The sequence below is a fragment of the Primulina huaijiensis genome, chromosome 10 (assembly GCF_012295235.1).
Source record: "Primulina huaijiensis isolate GDHJ02 chromosome 10, ASM1229523v2, whole genome shotgun sequence".
Taxonomy (NCBI): domain Eukaryota; kingdom Viridiplantae; phylum Streptophyta; class Magnoliopsida; order Lamiales; family Gesneriaceae; genus Primulina; species Primulina huaijiensis.
The window spans coordinates 16,675,157-16,685,133 of record NC_133315.1 but is presented as its reverse complement, the minus strand read 5'-3'; the positions used below and the strand labels follow the sequence as shown (position 1 = coordinate 16,685,133).

The window sequence follows — 9,977 nt, the reverse complement described above, 5'->3', positions numbered from 1 at the left end:
CTTTAAAAACCGTATGACAATTCGACACAAGAAAAGGAGTAGAAACGAACGTGTACTCGACCGTATTTTCAAAAACGACATATGCATAAAATCGAAATTTTCAACTTTAAAACAAGCCCACTTACAATATTTTAAATTGCTAAAAACGTAGGTGTTTGGCTTCGAGAATTGGATCGCTTCTTGCTCTTGCTCGGACAGCGCCTCGGCTTCGACTTTTGGTCTAACTTCGGGACGATTTTTGAGTAGAACTTCGGCTAGGACAAGGTGCTGAAATGTCGAAAATTTTAGCTCTAGGATTTCGAAATTTGGGGGTGGAGAATGAGTAGGGATGGTGTGGTATTTATAGGTGAAGGAGAGATATCTAAATTTGGCACTAAAATCCTACCAAAAGTTGCTCCAAATCTCTCAAAATTTGGCTATAATCCCCTTGCTTAATTTCGAAAATATGGTTCCCTAATTAGTGAGATTTCTTGATCTCATGGCCCTTGATTTGGCTTGAAAATATGGTGGCTAGATCCAACGGTTTTGGTGCAAAGTTTTGATGATCTCCTTCCAAATAACCAAGCATCTAATCCTCACAAAAATCTTGTATATTCCCTTGCATATTTTCGAAAATATGCATGCCATATTGTAGGTATTCTTTACTTGGTGACAAAGACTCCAACAATTAAATATCTTCATATGTATATCTTGGTATTTATTAAAATCATCAAGTCTTACAATTTCCTTACAAATATTAATTGCATTAAGGTGAGATTTTCGGTTCTCACACTAACTTTAACTTAGGCTTCAAATGAGAGGGGGGAATTTCACCGAACAAACGAGTATTTGTTTATACATTGTACATCATAATCATTCCATTTTTTTTCCAAATCTCCCCGGAAACATTTCTTCAAGTATAAAGAAATTCAAAATGGATAATTTTCCCTTGAAATATATATACTTCCTCTCTCCTTTTTAAGTTTTAAATTAGTATGACTCTAAGTTTCTCTAGGTGGTCAGAATTATGGAGACGTGGCAACACAAAATATAAATGTACATAATAATTTGTGTAATATAATTAAATGTGAGTTTGTGTATTTATTTGCATTGATATACTAAAACTTTATCTTGCCGGTTGGTGACTGCCGCCACAAATGGCCGTCTATGTATGTTACTCGTCACTATCACTTGCGATATAACTCATAACATTAAAAATTAATTGAAGGAGGAAAAATTGTTAAGTCTGTATATACAACTCTCATGTATTTTATCTAACTAACGAGAACAACTAACATACATTTGGAATGTGAAGTTTAAAAGTTGTCCAACTATGAGCTGACCAACATATAACAATTGAACATGAGCTCTTATAACATATTAAAATTAGATGTCATCAAGTGTGTGCAATCAAGATGCAATAGAAAACGATAACTCATTAATAAAAAGTAATACTTGCCATACTCTTTCGATACTCATCGAAAGAGTAGCAGTACTATATAACATAATTTTATATAATACATGAATGAAGAAAGAGTAGTAGTACTTCATAACATAATTTTATATAATACATGAATGAAGTTTAGCGGATTATGTTAAGATTGAGATTTGAATATATAATTAGACGTCTTCATTTATATATAAAATTTACTCATACACCAATCATTGGCACACAAATTAACGTACACCCATCAAGTGTGCTGAAATAAGAAATTGCATATTTATAAAAATTTATAGACGGTAGTAATCATAAATTTCAACTTTTTCAAACCACAAATATGATTAATTGCATTATTATTTTCTATTCCAAGGATCACAATCATCACATGCATAAGAATATATTTTAATTAATAATATATAACGCGATCTAATGGCAGTTACCTAACGAATATAATATTAAAAACATTATTTATTTTTAATCCATTTCATGTCGAGGAAGCTTCAAAATGGGTGCTGGAGATTATAATTAATTAATCATATTGGCCCGCCATTTTCTACCGTAATAATTAGTTTAAATAATTTCAACGGACATCATCATATTATGTATGAAATTTAAGGTTAATTATTATACGGGGTTTAAGTTTAATCTGTCGGAGATTAAGCCAGAATATTAAAACAAAAATTTCAGAAATTGTTGGTCGGAAGAAAAGAACGTTTCAAAGCTATTAAATATATGTACAATTTTGATCTGTTACACACCCACCATGCACATTTATGTGAACATGATGTGACATTCATTTATTGGATCATTAACTAATCTCAAATTAAAATACATGAAGCTGGAGTTTCATTTGAACCGTTTTACGAAAAAAAAAATTGAATTAAAACTCTCGATATTCCTATTTTACATCTTATAAATATACTAGGAACTCGTATGATCGAGCCGATCATCGACTAAGATAAAGAATTTCGAACTCGATTTGAACTCAAATTATTATTATTAATTTTTTTTTTTTTAAAAAAAAAGAAAGACTGATATTCGAGTGGATTTGCCAGCGAGGTGTGCCAACTTATGTCGCACAATTGAGTCCCCAAGTCAGCTAACATTTGAACCTTTTTCTGGTTGTTTTGATGCTAATGTCCTAAAACCTACCAATACAAATATTATTGCTTGTCGATACCCAATAATTAATTATACCCGATAATTAAATAATTAATTATTATGAATAATATTTAAAAAATAAATAAAAGCCCATGTTCTAGCTGTACGTGTCTACGTGCATTTTTATTTTTATTTTTATTTTTTGCAGCGCAGCTTCGAGAGTTGCCAGGCTCCAGCTTGTCCCGATGATAAATAAATCTTTAAAGTTACGATTCGTTTTACTGAAATTTGTTTTTCTATATTAATTTATTAGGAATATGAATTTTTATAGATCCACCTATCACATATATATTCAAATGCTCACACAATCGCATGCTCATGTTTTGGGATAAATAAATTATAATAGATATTTGACATGCATGATTTAAGGGTGTTTGTGAGAGTTTTTATTTATTTTAAAGTGATTTTTCCATAGATTTTTTGAAAATAGGTCAAAAACACAAGTAAGAACTGTTCAGAATAAAATCTTAAAGTTAATACAAGCTAAAGTTTGATTATTTGGAGAAAAATTGCTTCCAAGCTTATTTTTTAAAAAAATTACAACAATATATTTAAAATACATAACATTTGCCTTCTTTAATTATATAAATTTGGCACTCACACCATCAACAATGTATTTATATAATTATTATTAAATTTTGAATATTTTATATAAAAATTAATTTTTTTTATATCTTTTTATAACATGAATGTTTGAAAATTTATATAAAATTTAATAAAAATAAAAAACAAATGAAATAATTTGTATAAATGCACAAAATATATAAAATAAATAAATAAATCTGGAAATGTAAATTATAAAAAATTATTTTTATAATAAAATCAATTTTCACAAAATAAAATCATATAATATATCACTTATTTTACAAAACTATCTTCGTTAATCATTACTTTTACATAAAATTTCAATAAAAAAATGCCCATAATTACATCATTAGAATATTATACATCTTAGATAACACAAAGTTTGTAAGAAAAATGAAATGAAATTTATACTTCAATCCAAATATTAATTTTTCAAAAAAAAAATTCAAACATTTACTTCCTTTTTGGTCGCCTTTGCCACTAAATAATTCTACAACTTTTTGTGTGTAAAATTATATTATATATGTGGACAAGAATAAATACCGAGTGCACAAAAATTCCACCAGTACTACTTGCTTATTGGTTCATCTAAGCCACAAGAATCATGTGATTAATCACGCATGATAATAAGTCTATATTTTGTATTTATTTTAGTTTTAGGAAAATTCTTAACCCACAATAAATAAATAAATAAATAGAAATTAGTTGTTTAAAAAGAGAATTAAGCGTTGATTAACTGAGATTAAGCTTAAAACATTTGTGAAACACACCGTTTTTAATTTAGGTTTGATTAACTGAGATTAAACTTAAAACATGAAAAAACAAAAGCGTACGAAACCATATAGATAGTTCAAAGCGTGCTTGATTAGGAAAAAAAACACACACAAGACTTTTAAGAATTGAATTTTTTAATAAAATAAAATGTTAATATTTTAGATAGTTTTCAAATAATTTGAAAATTTTTCCCTAAAAATCATGGGCTCAGTTATTTAATCTTAAATTAATTTTATTTTATTTTACACTATTTTATTAATATATTATTGGCTCGATATAATTAAAATTATATTAAAACTAATTAATATATATTTTCAGGTTTAAACTTGGATTAAGCATACTTAAACTTGTAATATTGTATTCTTCACCTCAAAGCTTTTCCATGTTTTGGGAATTTTATAACCTTGTAAAAAACCATGGATAAATCCAAAATTCATTTCACTTATAATTAAAAGAAAGGAAGAATGTGAATCTGCTCAATATAACGGTCAAATTCCAATCATGGTTAGGTTAAGATGACCCTCACTATTTTGTTATTGAGAATTTTGGTATATATATATAGTTTTGATATGTTGTCTATCCATCTGTGTTCATCTTCGTGTCTACCAATGAATTATCACTCATTTATTAGATGTGATGAAATATATACAAATTATACATGTAACAGGTAAGTAACATTTATAAGTACAATGAATGAGCAAAATGATAGCGAAATTTGCTGCTTATTTTTATTTTTATTTTTTAAGCTGAAATTTGTTTTGCCATATAAAGTAAGGATACACTGTGCTCAAGAAAGCTTTTAGGGTAAAAGAAAATAGAGGAGAAGAGTCCACCATTAAAGCAACCAATCCCCAACCATCACATTTATTTATAATTTGACCTTGATTTATCTTATCATGCTGATACCAAAGATTTTTCATACAAATTTTAAGAAATCACAATCATTTGTTTTTGTTTACACTAGTATAAAGATAACACTCGTGAAAACATTAAATTTTAAAGGACTCATATCTTTAAATCCGCCTCCTTTATGTTTAAGCAATCTTATCTTCCCCACGTCTCCATATTTCTTTTTATAAGCTTTCTTAGATGTGAAAGAACATACAAATGAGATTAGATTAAGGTATCGAAAAGCATTAAGACGTCGAGTAGTTGTACCACATCTGACACTTAGATCTCAAGTTTGTGAAGGATGAATCCTCGAGTTTGAGTTTCGATTGTAACACACAAAAAAAAAACATGAATTTTATAACTGAAAAATATTAATGTATGTATATAAAATGAATAGAATAATTTTGATAATTTCAGTAGACAATAAAAAAAAGAAGACAAAAGAAAGGCTTTTTACCAGTCACTCTGTCCGTAAATTTGATGAAAAAACGTGGATAATGGTACAACAAGGGAACAGTACTAATTCATACAACCTGTCACGCACGAGTTGACAGGTTGGCATCCCCGCCAACCGATTCCTTTATTAATTTTTTGCCCACACCGTGATCTATGTATTATTTTTTATTTTCCCATAATACCAGTCCACGCGGAAATCGAATTTTAATTCAAAAATTAATTATTGTTTACGAATGCACGGATAAAGTTGATTTTATAAAGGTTTTTGGCTAATAAAGCTAATCGATGAGTGTAATAATTATCTTTCTTCAGTAAAACGATCGATCGAACCATGTCGTCTGAGTTGTTGTTTAATACCATGAAATATAGCTTTTGATAAAGCGACAAGAGTTCAATTCTACAATTAGTATCAAAGTCAAGATCATATGTTAACACTTATTGATTGCAAAGAGTGCAATTATTGAGATGAAAATTGTTGTTGTACAATAATTATCACGGTTAGATAAAACGATCAGAGCATAACGCATGAGTTGTAGTACAATTTAAAATATTTTAATTATACAGTTATCACTAGTTATAATTTTTTATAAAACAACAATCGTTACATCTTACGCTAATTGATCAAAAATTTAATCCTAATATTACACATTGGTGTTCTTAAATATCTTGTTCAAATTTGGTTGAGGTGTTAACATGAAAATGGATATTATTATTATGTACGGTTAAAATTGTCTTCTTAAAATTTGATGTTGTTTACACATAAAAATGTATAATTTTATTTTTCTAAATAACAAAAATATATTTAAAATTTATCGATCAAATTACAATCTTATAAATATCGATCATACGTGTGAATTCCAGCTCTATTTCAATTACTCAAGTTGCTCAAGTTTGTTATATTTTTCGGATCATACGTATATAATTTAAAAATGAAAACCTCTGTAGTGTGTGTTTATTATTTGACATGTACTTCCCATAATACCCCTCAACTCTGTATTTATATATATACACACGCGTTCTTGTGGTTCTCTCAAAATCAACCCAAAAAGAAGTGCAGAAAAGAGAGAGGAGTTGAAATTTAAGAAACTACAGAGATATTATCAAATGGGTGTATGCAGTTCTTGCGAGGCGACTTCTGTGGCAACCGCTAAGTTGATATTGTACGATGGGAGATTGCAAGAGTTTCCTCACCCGGTTAAGGTTTCCTACGTCTTGCAGAAGAATCCATCTTGCTTCATTTGTAATTCTGATGAAATGGATTTCGACGACGTTGTATCGGCTGTGAGCGATGACGAGGAGCTGCAGCCGGGCCAGCTCTACTTTGCGCTGCCGTTGAGCCGGCTGCAGCGCAGGTTGCAGGCGGAGGAGATAGCCGCGTTGGCGGTGAAGGCGAGTTCTGCTCTGACCAAGAGTGGGGAGAAATGCGGGCTTCGGGGGAATGTGTTGGTATTCGCCGAGGAGAATGGTGCCAGAGTACGGCCGAGGAAGGTGTCGGATGCGGGAGATAGCGGATCCAGGAGGCGGAATGTGGGGGGCGGCGGTGGTGCCGGGAGGCGTGGTGGGAAGTTCCCTGAGCGGTTGAGCGCGATTCCTGAGTAGGGTTATTTTGGGAATAGGGGTAGGAATATTCATTTTTTGTACATATCTAGTGTACGATAACTCGAGCAAAAAGTTGAAATCTCAAATTTACGATCTACAATTCCTCTTGAATTTACAATTGTATCATCGTTAATTCACCCAACTTTAATTATATAGCATATATGAAATCTAATATTTAATTTACAACCATGCAATAACTTAAACTTCATAGGTAATATATATATATATATAAATATAAAAATATTTAATTTTATAATTATTATTTTTTATCATCATCCCACTAAAAACCTACTCAAATCACTTTGTATTTTACATAGTAAAACTCTCTCTAGACAAAACTTTTTTGGAATTGAACAACTCGTTTGAAAACAATTTCGTATTAATTGTTTAAAATTATTTAATCAATTTAAAAAGATAATAACAAACTCCATTATTATGGATATGCATGTATCAATAGTGTGTGTATGTATATATATATATATATATATAAAGTTGTAAAAGTAAAATATGATTAGATGGACACCTACTTGACGTGAATCATTTTAAAAATGGGATAAGACAAGTAAAAGGTTTGCGCAATTCATTACCTTGTCATTTGACCTTGTTGTATACGCTGGTTGTATTGCGACTTTGCGAGACTGCCATTTATAAACGCCGGCCCGAAATTACTACCTGCCAATATTACATTAACATCATCATACTTCTATTAAATCATATTTACAACTTCGTGAATTCTCATCCCGTATGATAATGACATAAAGAAATAAGCTCTTTAGATATGCATGAAAGACACTATTCAAAATTTTCAATCTGTACAACATTTCAAACGTCAGATTTCAAGATATATAAGTGATTTTGTATAGCATATGTATATTATAAATCTTGAATGCGATAATGTCTTGGAAGATTCTTTTTTGTGTAACGATTTGTTGCTGATTGATAAATGGAGATGGAAGTTTTGAATTTTGGTATCATTTTAATGACGTGATGTTAGAAGAATTTGGAAATCTAACATGGTATATCTTTAAAATTGCACGAAAAATATAATAAAGTGTTGTTTATTTCCAATAGTCAATTCTTTGTCATTCAAGTTGGATAGGGAACTAGCATAGGTTGGGTATACAGTGCTGTGAAGGGCTTTAGAGTTTGAACCACACAATGTATAAACGTAGGTAGCTAAAATAGCTACATTTGGTTGAATAAAATACCATAATGTTGTCAAATTCAAGAGTTTGGTGAATTTTTCACCCCCCAAAAATTAAGTGTGGACTCCCAAAATCACCTTGTATTTTATGGGTGGAACCCAAATATGCTACTCTAGATTTCATAAAATTAAAGAGTTTCCTTATCTTATTTATGAAATTTCACGGATTCGACCTAAAATTCAACCCAAAAATTTAAAAAATAAGTTGGTATTATATTAAAATTAATATTGCCGTTTCGTAAACGCTTCTTTCACTAAATCTATGCCTAAATTACTCACTTCAAACGGCTAGGAATTATATATAGTATAACTAAAATAAAAAAATGGTGGCTAAGAATTCTTTTCATAAAATTTACAAACGTCAAGGACAGTGTTGTCACCATCCAGTGACATTGTATACGAAAGTTGTAGGGTTTTTTAATGGAAAAATAGTCGAATTCGTTTAGTATATTTTGGGTTTTGATCAAAAATCTCTCGAATTGGTTTACCATTTCCATAAAATATATAATTGACAACTCTAATTTGCATATTATCCCTTTCTTTTCTAGGATCCATTTTAAAGTAAGAGACGCGAGACATTATTTCTCTTGTTGTTAGTGGACCAATGAATCAGCTCCAGCTCATAAAAGCCTGGAAGGGGTCAACTCAAGCTAATGTGGGAGTTAATAGAAGCTTAGTTGACTAAGTGGAGGATTAGCGGTTAAGAGTCAGTTAGTCTAATATATTCGAGTCTTCTGTTCTTAGCTGAATGACGAGTCGATCTTCATTTTGTTTCTTCTTCGCTTCTGCAATTTCTAAAACTTGGGGCGACAATTGATTCTTCCTGTAATCTCTTTTGAGTGGGAATAAAATTCAATTGCCCCTGGTTCAAGAAGTGGATGTAGGCTTTTGGCCGAACCACTATAAATCGTGTGTTCTTGACTACGTTCGTATTTCCTGCGTTTCTTTGCGTTCAATTGTGTTCGGTTGAATCCATATGTTCTTGGGTGTATCTTCATTGNCCACAACCACACAAAATTTTTTGTTTTGTTTTTTAAAAAATGGCGGACCAATCATGCACTGCCACGTAGACGGTGCACATGATACCCTGCACACATGGTGTGCAGGGNCAATAGTGTGTGTATGTATATATATATATATATATATAAAGTTGTAAAAGTAAAATATGATTAGATGGACACCTACTTGACGTGAATCATTTTAAAAATGGGATAAGACAAGTAAAAGGTTTGCGCAATTCATTACCTTGTCATTTGACCTTGTTGTATACGCTGGTTGTATTGCGACTTTGCGAGACTGCCATTTATAAACGCCGGCCCGAAATTACTACCTGCCAATATTACATTAACATCATCATACTTCTATTAAATCATATTTACAACTTCGTGAATTCTCATCCCGTATGATAATGACATAAAGAAATAAGCTCTTTAGATATGCATGAAAGACACTATTCAAAATTTTCAATCTGTACAACATTTCAAACGTCAGATTTCAAGATATATAAGTGATTTTGTATAGCATATGTATATTATAAATCTTGAATGCGATAATGTCTTGGAAGATTCTTTTTTGTGTAACGATTTGTTGCTGATTGATAAATGGAGATGGAAGTTTTGAATTTTGGTATCATTTTAATGACGTGATGTTAGAAGAATTTGGAAATCTAACATGGTATATCTTTAAAATTGCACGAAAAATATAATAAAGTGTTGTTTATTTCCAATAGTCAATTCTTTGTCATTCAAGTTGGATAGGGAACTAGCATAGGTTGGGTATACAGTGCTGTGAAGGGCTTTAGAGTTTGAACCACACAATGTATAAACGTAGGTAGCTAAAATAGCTACATTTGGTTGAATAAAATACCATAATGTTGTCAAATTCAAG

The 9,977-nt window shown here is 30.5% G+C and overlaps 1 protein-coding gene across 1 annotated transcript; it reads left to right on the top strand.

Annotated features, from left to right (window-relative positions):
* The first annotated feature begins 6,310 nt into the window (after positions 1-6,310).
* On the top strand, positions 6,311-7,021 carry LOC140986790 (uncharacterized). The gene has a single exon (XM_073455147.1). The coding sequence runs from the start codon at positions 6,392-6,394 to the stop codon at positions 6,884-6,886; it is 495 nt and encodes a 164-aa protein (XP_073311248.1). The 5' UTR covers positions 6,311-6,391; the 3' UTR covers positions 6,887-7,021.
* The last annotated feature ends 2,956 nt before the right edge of the window (positions 7,022-9,977 follow it).

What these genes read in the sequence shown, in the direction of transcription:
- LOC140986790 (XM_073455147.1), top strand. Translation starts at nt 6,392, where the DNA reads ATGGGTGTATGCAGTTCTTGCGAGGCGACTTCTGTGGCAACCGCTAAG.